This window comes from Gracilinanus agilis, chromosome 2 (genome assembly GCF_016433145.1).
Source record: "Gracilinanus agilis isolate LMUSP501 chromosome 2, AgileGrace, whole genome shotgun sequence".
Taxonomy (NCBI): domain Eukaryota; kingdom Metazoa; phylum Chordata; class Mammalia; order Didelphimorphia; family Didelphidae; genus Gracilinanus; species Gracilinanus agilis.
The window spans coordinates 689,591,967-689,604,221 of record NC_058131.1 but is presented as its reverse complement, the minus strand read 5'-3'; the positions used below and the strand labels follow the sequence as shown (position 1 = coordinate 689,604,221).

The following is a 12,255-nucleotide window of genomic DNA, read 5'->3' as shown; positions in this document are numbered from 1 at the left end:
ATAATTTTAATGGAACAGGATTCTCTTGGGGAACCCCAGTGTGTATCTTCCTTGCCAACACCCAAGGAATGGATGAATGCTTTAGGGGATGCACTTCCACATTATAAAAGATCTTAGCATTGGCATAGGGTGGGAGAGGGATAACAACCCATAAGAACATATGTTTTTTTCTTGGTTATTTGACCATTTTGCAATTTCCGTATGACATTCTTCAGCACTGGTAAGAGAGAAAACCAAATTGCTCCATTATCAGAATGGAAATCTGGACTGAAACGATGCTCCTGTTTCTTTCTGAGGTCGTGATGGCCTAAGAGTGCCCAACGAAGCATGCTTGTTAGAAATATTGATTTGTTTTGCTTAATTGTAGAGTTTGTAAAGAAGGGAGAGCTCTGTTGAGGAGAGAGGAGGCATTGGAAAATGATAGTGATGTGTGTGTGTGTGTGTGTGTGTGTGTGTGTGTGTGTGTGTGTGTGTGTGTGTATTTTAAAGAATATTGATCTTTACATTGGGCTAAAATTTCTTTACTATCCAATGAGATAATGTGCTTTCCATAGTGCCAGGCACATAGTAAGCACTTAATACATATTTATTCCATCATTCTTCCCTGGTCCCTTGCCACATAGTAGGACATAGCTGGGGAGACAGGAATCAGGAAGAAATGAGTGAAGGTATTGAAATGGAAGAATCATTGACCCAGGAGGCAGGAGGCAGGCATTCCAGTGTCTGTTCTGCCATGGCTTTGCTGTGTGACTTTGGGCAAGTTGCTTCCCTTTTTTTGGACCTTGATTCCTTTATATGTAAAATGAAGCAGCTGGATTCAGTGACCTCTAAGGACCCATCCAGCTCTAATATTCTACACATCTCTAGCCTTTATGTTTATTTTCCTTAGAAATCCCAAGGTCATGGACTGAATGCCCTTCCTCAGGTTTTATTTTTAGGCTTCTGGATTCATTTTTTGTGTTCAAGTTGAACTTGTGGAGTCTGGAATAACAGAGGTTTCTAGATGATTGGACCCCGGAGTATGGACCTGGGTCCCTCAGTCAGCTGTTGGCTGCCAAGGGAGCCTTCCTCAAACTCCAAGCTTCTCTCCTCTGGTGTCTCTGCTGCCAAGACAACCAAGGTCCCTGGTGTTACTGTTTATTCTTCCGGTCAGTGAAGAAGAACCTTCGGTGTTTTTCAGCCTGGGAGATGAAGAAAAGAAAAAAGGCAGTGAGCCTGGGGTGGGGAGAAGTGAGGTGGGCATGGGGACAAGAGGATCAGGGGAGTCAATAATTGCAGCTGCTGTGCCTCAACTATTTAGAAACTCATGGAAAGTCAGAGCTGGAAAGGACCTTAACCAACCAACAAGGAGACAGTACATGCCTACCATGTGCCGGGCATTCTTGCTAGGAGTACATCAAGTCAGACCTACTTGTGTCACAAATGGAGAAATAAGTCCAGAAAAGACATAAGGACATGAGATGAGTGAATGGGAGAGAGAGAACTCAAATCGAGGCTTTAACACTGGAATGCTGTCCCCTTTTCCCTTGGGCTTCCTTCAGATCTCAGCTTGAATCCCTCCCTCTAAAGGAGGTCTTTCTCAGGCTCCCTCTCCTGCTCCCACTTCACTGCTATGGCTTCTCCCTGAGATGGCTTTTGTGTATATTTTCTATGTTTATGGTTCTGTAGATGCTGTCTCCCTCCCATTACACTGGAAGCTTCCGAAGGGCAGAGTCTGTGTTTTTGCCTTTCCTTTTATCGTCAGCATTTATCTTAGTGCCTAGAACATAGAAAGAGCTTAATAAGTGAGTGATGACCGGTTGCCCAACTTTAGATGCTCCCTTTAGGGATTGTCCAATGGGAGATCGAGGGAGTCAGACATTCTATGGCATCTCAGAGGGCACAACTAGGACTGATAGCGGAAATTAGAGGGAAGCAGAAGTCAGCTCATCATCAGGAAGGATATTCTAACCATCAGCAAGCTTTCTATTTCTATAGCTGTTCAAGAAGAGGAAGAATGAGCCCCCATTGGAGAGGCAATATGTAAGATTGTGCAGTGGAGTTGGTTTAAGGTCCTTTTGAGCTCTAAATCTATGATCCAGAAGGCAATCCTTTTCTAGAGCATCTTACAAAGTTCTTCCCTCCCAGTGGTGCAGGATTCTTTTGCCCATTTAATAGATAAGGAAACGGGGGCTCTGAAAATGGAAATGGCTAGCCCCGGGTCCTAGAGCTCTTAATCACTGGCATTAGGATAAGGACTCAGATCTCCTGGGATGCACTGTACCTTGTGTGAGTGTGACTGCTTAGTCTCCGGGGCCTTCGAGATAGGGATCTGCTCATAGGGGTTGCTTGGTAAGGTAGGTGAAGGCACTGCCTGGCTTCCTGGGATCTTCTCATAAGTATTATCCACGCTGCCTCTGGGGCTTTCCAGCTGATTATAGATGGGTATGAATGGCAGAAAGGCTGACTTGGGCAACCTAGCAGGGAGAGGCTCATAGGCATGGCTGCCCCAGTCCTGGTCCTGATCTTCCAAAGAATAAGAGTTGTTCACCTTGGGCATGAGTTCAAAGGTACCTGAAGGGCTGGGGTCCCTGGACTTATTGGGTGCCAGGTTTCCGAAGGCTTGAGGAACAGCATGGATGGCAAATCCTTGACCACTCCCTATGGATTCAGGGGAGCCCTGAGCCCTGGGAGAGGCCTGATGATGTGAGGGGTTTGACATGTTGCTTCTATCTCCAGGAGATGTTGACATAGGCACAGGCAAGCTGCTATCCAACACAGTGCCTTGGGGAACAGTGGGAGACTTCTTGATGGAATCCACCTTTATCTCTGGGAATGTGGTGGCATTTAGAGAAGTGAGGAGTGAGGCCTCCTTGGTTTTTGGAGTCACTTCTTCTCCACTTAGAGTGTTAAACCTTCCCTGGGACTCTCTGCCAGAGGAAGGGATCTGCGAGGGAATGTCAGAGGACTCCAGGCTCAGGCTTTGCTGGTTCTGATTTTTTTTCTTCAGCTCTGCATACACAATGTTTCCTGAGTTTCTGCCACTGATGGATTCCATCAGAAACGATGAACTTCTTTCAGGCAGAGGAGGGGCTTCATCTGGAAACTGATAGGGAGGAGAGGCAAGAACAAGCCCCACATCAAACCCACACACTAACCCACATCTACAGTCCTCTGCATCTTGGAGACTTACATTCAGACAGATAGACTATAAGCTCCTTGGGGTCAGAGCCCCCATTTTTATCTTTGTATACCCAGAGCCTAATACAATGCCTAGAGCTCAGTCAGTACTTAATAAGCTTAACTGAATAACTGATTGGTAGATTCATAGAACAGACACTACTACCCTCTGTGACCTCAACTAAGTTTCTTTCTTCCCTCTGGACCTCAATTTCCCCATTTGTAAAATAAGGAGGTTGACCTAGATCAGGAATTCATCTTTTGTGTGCATCAAACCCCTCTGACAGTCTGTGTAAACTCAAGAGAAGGGACCCCCTTCTCAGAATAATGTATAACACAAATTACAAAGGGGGAAGGTAAAAAATAAATGACATTTATTCCGCATCCGAGTTCTTCATGGATCCCCTGAAATCTCTCCTGGACCTCTCGTCTATGGACAGTAGGTTAAGAATCTGAGACCCAGAGGGTTTTGCAGGTCCTGCCCAGCTTAAAAAATCCATGGTCTAATGGCTGAGTTCAATGTCACATTCTGGCTTCCGAGATTTTTCCCAATGTGTCTCCATCCTACCCAACTCTTCTTTCCCCCAGATTTTAACCCTGGGCTTGGCCCGTAGTAGATATTCAATTAGTATGCACTAATTGATTGACCATTTCTCCTGAATGCAAGCTGGGAGAGATCTCTTTCCTATTGACAGAAAGGAGGAGAAGATGGTCCTTCACTTGCCCAAGAGAAGAAAGCACTCCTGGGGTAGGAATGTTACAGAAAGAGTTTTGGGCTGAGTGATCAGGCAAAGCTTCTAGCCCTGGATCTGCTGGGTGATGAACTTTAAACAGATCATTTATCTTCTCTGGGTCTCCATTTCCTCCTCTGAAAACAAGAGGGCTGGACTAGGTAATCTTTCCAAGCACTTTCCAAAGGGTGATTTCATTTGATTCTTTAACTTCCCTGTGAGATAGCAACTGAGCATCTAGAGGTAGAAAGGGACCTCTGAGGTCTTCTAGTATAACACTGCTCTTCCATCATATGGAGACCCAAAGAGATTAATAGTCATCGTCACATAGCTAGTTAGTGGCAGAGCCATGATTAAAAGCCTGGTCTTGGGGGCAGCAAGGTGACTCAGTGAATAGTTACACCTGAAGATGGGAGGTTCTGGTTTCGAATATGACCTCAGACCCTGCTAGCTATGTGACCCTGGGCAAGTCACTTAACCCCCATTGCCTAGCCCTTACTGCTCTTCTGCCTTGGAACGAATATTTAGTATTGAATGTGGTAAGGGTTTTAAAAGAAAAAACTTGATCTCTTAACTCCCATTCTGGATCTCTACCCTTTGGAGAAATACTTACATCCTTGTCCTCTTCTGAGAGCTTCCAAGGGCATTCTTCTAGGGATTTCTTGGAGTGGAGAAAAGAAGTCTTGGGCTTTGGAGTGGAGTTGGTCTTGGGGTCTTTGTCTTTGGCAGATCTCAGGTATTCTAAGTCCCCCGGTTCTTGCTTCTCCATCGAGGGACTGGTTGACTCTGGTGGGGCCACCATCAAGAGGTTCAGGGAGATGGCATCATACAAGCTATTCTCTGCAGGCTGTGGCAGCAGGAAGGACAACATTTTTGATCACCTGTCTATTGTGACATTTATTCCTCCAATCCTCCTACCTTCATCCCTTCACCCCCTCACACTATCCAACCAAAAGTCCAGCTAGAAATTCTAGGAAGGTCTTCCCAGGTGTAGGTGAAAGAACATTGATAAGGAAAGGACTTTGGTTCTCTCATCTACTAGCTTCATGGAAGCCCAGGTGACACCATGGATAGAGGGATGGAATTGGTTAGGAAGGCCTGAATTCAAATCCTACCTCAGATATTTACCAACTGAATGATTCTAGTCAAATCACTTAACTTCTCATCAGTTTTCCTTTCTCCAAAATGGAAATCATAATAGCATCTACTTCACGAAATTGTTGTGAGGTCCAAAAAAGATATAAAGCGCTTGGTAAACCTTAAGGCACTATGTGCTTTATAATAATAATAATAATTAATAATAATAATTAATAATAGCTATTTTCTTAAATCATAGTCAAGTCACTTGATTTCCCTGGGTCTTGGTTTTTCAATTTATTTCAATTCAATGGGGATAACAATACTTGGCCATTTTTATTTCATAATACTGTTAGACCAAAGTGTAATAACAGGAGAGAAATTCATAATAATAATACCTTATACATATGAATGTGAGATAAGGGAATTTGCATAAATGATTCGAGGACTAATAAAAGCTTGTTTTTGAAATGCTACTTGATACTCAAAACAGCTCTGTAACATAGAAAGAGTTCCTTTCCCTATTTGACAGAGGAAATTGAGATTTAATAAGAGATCAAGTGACTTGTGTAGGTTCTCCCAGCTAGTTACTTACAGAGGAAGGTCTCAGATCTGGCTTATCTTTCCATTTTGCTACTTTCCACCACCCCTCTCCAGTGAGTTGTATAGGTATTTGGTGTTGTATAGGCATACTGAGTTAATTTAGCAACTGCCCCTAAGTCCTTAGGAGGGGAAGGGATCCTTGGAGGAAGGGAAACTGGAGTCATGACGGATTAGAATTGTGGCTGCCCCACTCTCTGACTCAATAGCCCTGCAGGGTCAGGAGGAGGGTGTATGAAGGATTTGGGCAATAATCTCCAGTGGCTTCCAGTTGCCCATCAAATAATAAACCTGAAATTCGATGTCTACTACTCTTGGGCTTCAACCTCCTGGTTTGATCTTCTCCCCAGTTCTCCCTCTCCTGTGCCCTATGTTCCAGCCAATTGGGATTACATTCCCATTCTTTCATTCCAAGCTTTCCCACCTCTACAACCTAGCTCATGTTGTTCTCTTGGGTGAGGTTCCAGAATCTCCCCATCCTCTGGAAGAGATGTCCCCATTTCTGCCTCAGATGAAATCTCTCCTTTCCTTCAAGGACCAACTCAGATGCCATCTGCTCCCCAAAGCCAACCCTGCCCCTTCCTCTACCCAGTTAGACTTCCTTTCCCCTGTGTTTATCCTCATTTCTTTTTGTATTCCAGTGACTAGTATCCACCTCTTCTCTCCCCATCGTTCTCTTGGCTCACCGATGTGCCTCATCCACCCCTGCATCCTCACAGCATACAGCTTGGGATGCTGCCCATCAGGGACACTTAGCACATGTGCGATATATCAGACATGCAGACCCGGCATACCCGAGGACAGGCGGTGGTGAGGGTCTCCCCGAAGGGCTCTATCTTTGCTCCCTGGTAGTAGCTGATGAGGGCAGTGAGTGTGGGGTGGTTGCAGGTGTCTCCAGAGATGAGGTACCTCCGGTTCTGAAGCTGATTGATCACAAAGTGGCGGCAACGGTTGTACCCCCTGAAAAGCGACAAGTCATAGAACCTCACAGTTAGAGGATCTAGAGCCAGAAGAAGCCTTAGCAATAGACTCCAGTCATTTATTCTATTCATTCACTCATCAAACTTTGGTCAAGCCCCAGTGATGTACCAGGCACTGTGCCATCAGCTGAGGATGCAAGGACAAAAGTGAAAGTTTCTGCCCTTGGGACTTGGGATGTTCAACTTGATGGGTAAAAGCAAATAATATGGTGGGGTTGGAGTGGCAGTTAGGGAGCTCAGTGGACTGAGAGCCAGGCCTAGAGGTGGGAGGTGCTAGGTTCAAATCTAGCCTCAAACACTTCCTAGCTGTGTGACCCTGGACAAGTCACGTAACCCCCATTTCTAAGCCTTTACTGATCTTCTGCCTTGGGACCAATACCCAGTATTGATTCTAAGATGGAAGGGAAGGGTTTGATTTTTAAACAAATAATATTTATGTTACAAAACACAAACATTTGGGAATGAGAGAGGGTACTGAATCTGGGATTGAATGTGGGACTGAATCCAGAAGGCCAATACCTTGTGCTTCCAACCCATTTTACAGGAGAGAGAGAGAGAGAGAGAGAGAGAGAGAGAGAGAGAGAGAGAGAGAGAGAGAGAGAGAGAGAGAGAGAGAGAGAGAGAGAGAGAGAGCGCTTAATTGTGTGGACTCGTAGGGCCTATATTTCTCTGCGGGTCAATGTTAGGTGACTTGAAAGCTTGCCCAAAAAGCCCAAGTTAACCAGAGCCAAGGGTTATTTCATAGAGTCAAGCCCTCTCTTTGCAGAGCAAAGGGAATCTTACCTGTATGAAAGGATGTAGCCAATGGCCCTGTCACTTAGCCTGATGAGAAAGCAGCCAACTGGTTTGTCTCTAAGCAGCTCTTCAGTTTGCCTGGTGGGAGGAAATAGCTTTGGACCTGAAGCCTTGACCACCGTATTCCCCATACCACCTCACTTCCGATCTACTCAGGGAATATTTTCCTTTTTGATTTGAGAGCTCCATGATTTAAAAACATCCTTTACCCTTCATTTTTCCTGCTGAGCCACTCGCTCCTGTTGAATACCTGAACAAATCCAGCTACCTTAAGAGAACTGTTATTTACTCTCAGCTCTCCCAGGGATGTCCTAGGAAGATACAGACATCCATGTCCTAAGGTCCCATTCCTGGCATTCTGCTTTGAACTCCTTCTCTAGCAGTAGGGATGAGGAGGCCATATTTTCTCATGCCATTCTTCCACAAATCAAAATGATGCACTGAGGAGACCTGGGGCTGAGGTTGGGGCTTCACCATGGCCACAATTAGAGGGTAGATTTGGGGACCAGTGTGGGGCCATGGTTTATGCTAGGGTTCATCTGTCAGCTTGATATATGGCCAAAGGCCAAGGTCAGTTTATAGCTGGGTTTGGGGGTGGCTGGAGTTGGAAGTGGTCAGCCTGGAACCTTAGAACAGTGTGAAACTTACAGAGTTATAGAAAGAAGGAATCCAGGTCCTAGTCTCTTAAACCTCTAGTAGCCTCAAAGACAGTTTCACATTGGTTTGATTTTATAGCACACATCTATTTAACTTACTACCATCTAAATCTTTGTTTCTCTTCATAAAGATTTTTTAATCTGATTACATTAGCTGTACAAATGGACCAACGGGTGTGTAATATGTCTTGGGGGTGGTAAACAGACCCTATAGACCAGGGGTCGGCAACCTTTTTGGCCGTGAGAGCCATAAACGCCACATTTTTTAAAATGTAATTTCGTGGGGGCAGCTGGGTAGCTCAGTGGATTGAGAGTCAGGCCTAGAGACGGGCGGTCCTAGGTTCAAATCCGGCCTCAGACACTTCCCAGCTGTGTGACCCTGGGCAAGTCACTTGACCCCCATTGCCTATCCTTACCACTCTTCCACCTATAAGTCAATACACAGAAAGTTAAGGGTTTAAAAAATAAAAAATAAAAAAAAATGTAATTTTGTGAGAGCCGTACAGTGCTCCCAGTGCCGCTCCTATAACAGCACCTGAAAAAAAAATGGACTTTGTGGCTCCTGCAGAAAGAGCCATACGTTGCCGACCCCTGCTATAGACCCTGATATGTAGGTAAATGATTAACAAACAGTTCTCTAAAGGGGAAAATGTAAGCACAAAACACCTTTAAGCTGAACCTGCATTATCAACATTTTCTCCATTTTTTCTCAAGCCCTGATTTGTGACATTTACCAATTTCTGAGTTATAAATACACTGAAATTGTAACAATTGGTCATAGGCCGGTAGTTTGAGAGTTTTATTCCTGTTCTAACATGGAGCTAATGGTTTGCCAACGTTCCAATTAAAGGCTGAGTTGGAAGATATGGAGTTATCATAAGGGATGGGATTTCTGCATGATACTCCTTAAAGGATCCCCCACAAGCTTTCCCATACTCTCCAATGCTCCCATCTTTCCTGACCTAGTCATTGGCAGCTCTGCCCAAAAAATTCCAAATATTTGGATGGACAGTGAAGTATTCTGGTCATCTTCCAGATTTTTAAATTGTGTCAAAAAGCGTGAGGTTTGGTGCCAGAGCACTAGTTTCAAATTCTGGTTCTTTCATTTACCAATTTGGGGCAAGCCACTTAATCTCTTTGGGTTTCAGTCTCCTCTCTAAAATGGGGAGAGAGTTGGACTAGATGGCTCCTGAGGTCCTTCTAGCCCTAGATCTATAATACAATAAACAAAATTAATTGACCGATTCTTTTGTTGGTTCCTTTGTTCATCCAGTGACATCGTACATAGGTAATTTCTATGGTGCTAGGGATTTACTTTGCATGGATGGTTGGGATGCATTGACCCATTGGAAAGCCAGAGAAGTCATAGAATCTTAGATCTAGAGCTGAAGAGCCCTCAGTTATATCACAGAACCCTTTGGCTGTCTGATGAAGTCTACAAACTCTCTCCTAGAATAACATTTTTAATTCATCAAATAAAACACATAAGATGATGAAGGAAACCAATTACTTTGACATCTAGCCATTAAAGCTTTTTTAAGCTCCTAGACACCAGATTAAGAACCTATTATTTTTCTAGATCAATTCCCTAATTTTACAGGTGAGGAAACTCAGGCATAAGTGATTCACCTAAGATCCCTTAGCTAGTAAATGGCAGAGGCAGGATTTGAACCTCAGTCCTTTGACTCCAAATCTATCTCCTTTCCCTGTATCCCTCTTTTGGATAGGAAGAGCAGTTCAGAGAGGAGCTCTGCTCTGTAGCAATTGGTTTATGTGAAAGTCCCTACTTTTTCTCTATTTTAGCAGTCCTTTTCAAACAGGAGCACAAACACTTTTACCATCCCTTTGTTCGTCCATGGGATTATCACTATTAATGGCCTTTCTCTGCCTTGCCCAAATCTTTGCTCATTTCAGACAAAGCTAAGGGCAATTTGTAGGACCCAGAGGCCCTTAGAAAATCTCTAGGCTTCCCCTCCTACCATTTTAAAGACAGAGAAACAGACCCAGTGTAGGGACTTGCCTAAGAGCACATGAATGAGTACCAGGTCTGGGGTTCTAACCCAGGGCTTCTACCAACAAATCAATCACTCTTCCCATCACTTCTACCAAACCCCTAACCCCATCCTTTAGTCCCTAAACATCTCTAGCAATATAAATTTCACACATACATACACACAAGTATACACACATATATACATAGATCATAACATATAGTACAAATGCAAACATTTTAATAATAATGAACTACACCCCTTCCCTCCACCCTTAATAATTTGCCAAATTGATATTCCTATTAAATCACAGAGTCTTGGATGTGGAAGGTGCCTCAGTGGTCATCTTACCTAACCCATACCTGAACGTAAATAACATTGTCCAATATAAGAAAATGGAACTAAGGTAATGACACATTCATCTTGTTAGATGGGCTCAGAAGCCACCCTCAGTCACCAGCCTGCTGCCCTTCTGGTCCAGAGAGATGTGTAATAGCCCATAAAGCCCATTTCCCACATTAGCTAAGAGAGCCAAGCTTACTTTCTTGTAATGAATCCATGGAACCACTCAGGAAGGGTGCCATTTTGTAATATGAGGGGCGCCTGGGTCTCCATAAACCATTTGATGGCGAGGTCTTTGAGCACGTCCATGGCCTGGCTTTCCATGTCCATGGGACTCACCCACTTCTCTGGGTCTGCAGGCCTCATCCTGTCCTCCATCCAGTTGTGGGGGGCCCTGGGACATCTGAAGGCTGATGCTTGATGAGAGAGAATCCCCAATTCTGTTTTTCCATCCCACTTACAAGGCTCTCTATATCCTAGAGGAGAGCTCATTTGCTTAATCGTCACTTCCTTTTTAGCTACCTGGCAGAGAACAGAAGCCCTTATTGATATCAAGACCATTGACCAGTTTTCCACTATGATGTCAGGGAGAGGCTGAAGAAGTCCCATTGGGTGAGGGATTGGGTCATTTCAGAGACATGGCCTCTTTTGTCACTTCTCATCGAGGCGAGATCTAGGAGAGGAAAGATTGTCTAATGGGAAGAGCAGAAGTCCTGGGCTGGTATCTCAGCGGATATTTATGAAGTATACCCACCTAAAAATTCATTGTACTTCTCTGGGCCTCAGTTTCCTCATCTGTACAAGGGAGGCAATAACTTGTTAAAAAAAAAGAAAATTGCTATCTTTAGTTTTTATATCACCTTTATTTGCATACACACACACACACACACACACACACACACACACACCCCTCTACCTTAAGAACCATTCCTTATTCCTTATAACCAAGAATACAAAAGAGAAAAAAGAACATTTCACAAAACTAACTAATGCATCAAGTTTGATGATTCGGCATCACTGAGTCCCCAAAAAGTAGGTGTATGAGGAGTAAGACATCAGGGAAGATGGAAAGAAAAAAAATCTGATTATATCCGGATAAAGGAAATCTAGAGGTTTTGACCTCTTGAGAGTCATGGCAAGATCAAGAATATGGGCAGAACTGGAGAAGCCGCCAACCATACATGTGGTCCTCCAGCCTTGGCTTTTGAAGCCCTCTAATGAGGAGGGACTCACTGCCTCTCCAGTGGACTCACCCCATCTAGGGAGGCATATGCTGTCTTCCTTGGCAGAATGGAAGCTCCTTGGCTGAAGGGTCTGTTTTATTTATATCTTTGCATCCCCAAGACCAAGCACAGCTTCAGGAATATAAGAATTTAATAAATGGAGCAGCTAGGTGGTATAGAGTGGATGGCCCTCAGTCGGGAAGATCTGAGTTCAAATCCAATCTCAACCACTTACTAGCAACCTAATCCTGAGGAGGTCACTTAACTTTGCCTCTATTTCTTCATCTATAAAATGAGGATAATAAAAGGACCTGCCTCTTAGGGTAGTTGTGAGGATCAGAGGAGATTGAAAGTGACGGTAAAGTGCTTAAGCACAATGACTGGCACATAGTGGACATTATATGGATATTAATTATTATTATTTAATGCTTCTTGGAAGGAGCAGAACCAGGAGAACAATTAGTACAATAACAATATCATAAAGACGAATAAATTAAAAAAATTAAAGAATTCTGATCAAAGCAATGGCCAACAAAAATTCCAGAGGACTGGTGATATAGCATGATCCCATCCTCCTGACAGAGGGGAAATGGGCTCAGGATGCAGAATTTTATACATATATATTCATATATTTATTATTTTAATATATATTTAATATATAATTTATATATAACATATAATATATTATTATTTATAGAATA

At 43.7% G+C, this 12,255-nt stretch overlaps 1 protein-coding gene across 1 annotated transcript; it reads right to left on the bottom strand.

Annotated features, from left to right (window-relative positions):
* Nucleotides 1–1,130: 1,130 nt before the first annotated feature.
* SH2D7 (SH2 domain containing 7) lies at nt 1,131–10,709 on the bottom strand. The gene is made up of 6 exons (XM_044662890.1): nt 10,531–10,709; nt 7,331–7,420; nt 6,362–6,527; nt 4,504–4,737; nt 2,264–3,085; nt 1,131–1,181 (listed from the first exon to the last, which is right to left on the bottom strand). Exons 1-6 carry the CDS (start codon nt 10,707–10,709, stop codon nt 1,131–1,133), a joined length of 1,542 nt encoding a protein of 513 aa, XP_044518825.1.
* Nucleotides 10,710–12,255: the final 1,546 nt, after the last annotated feature.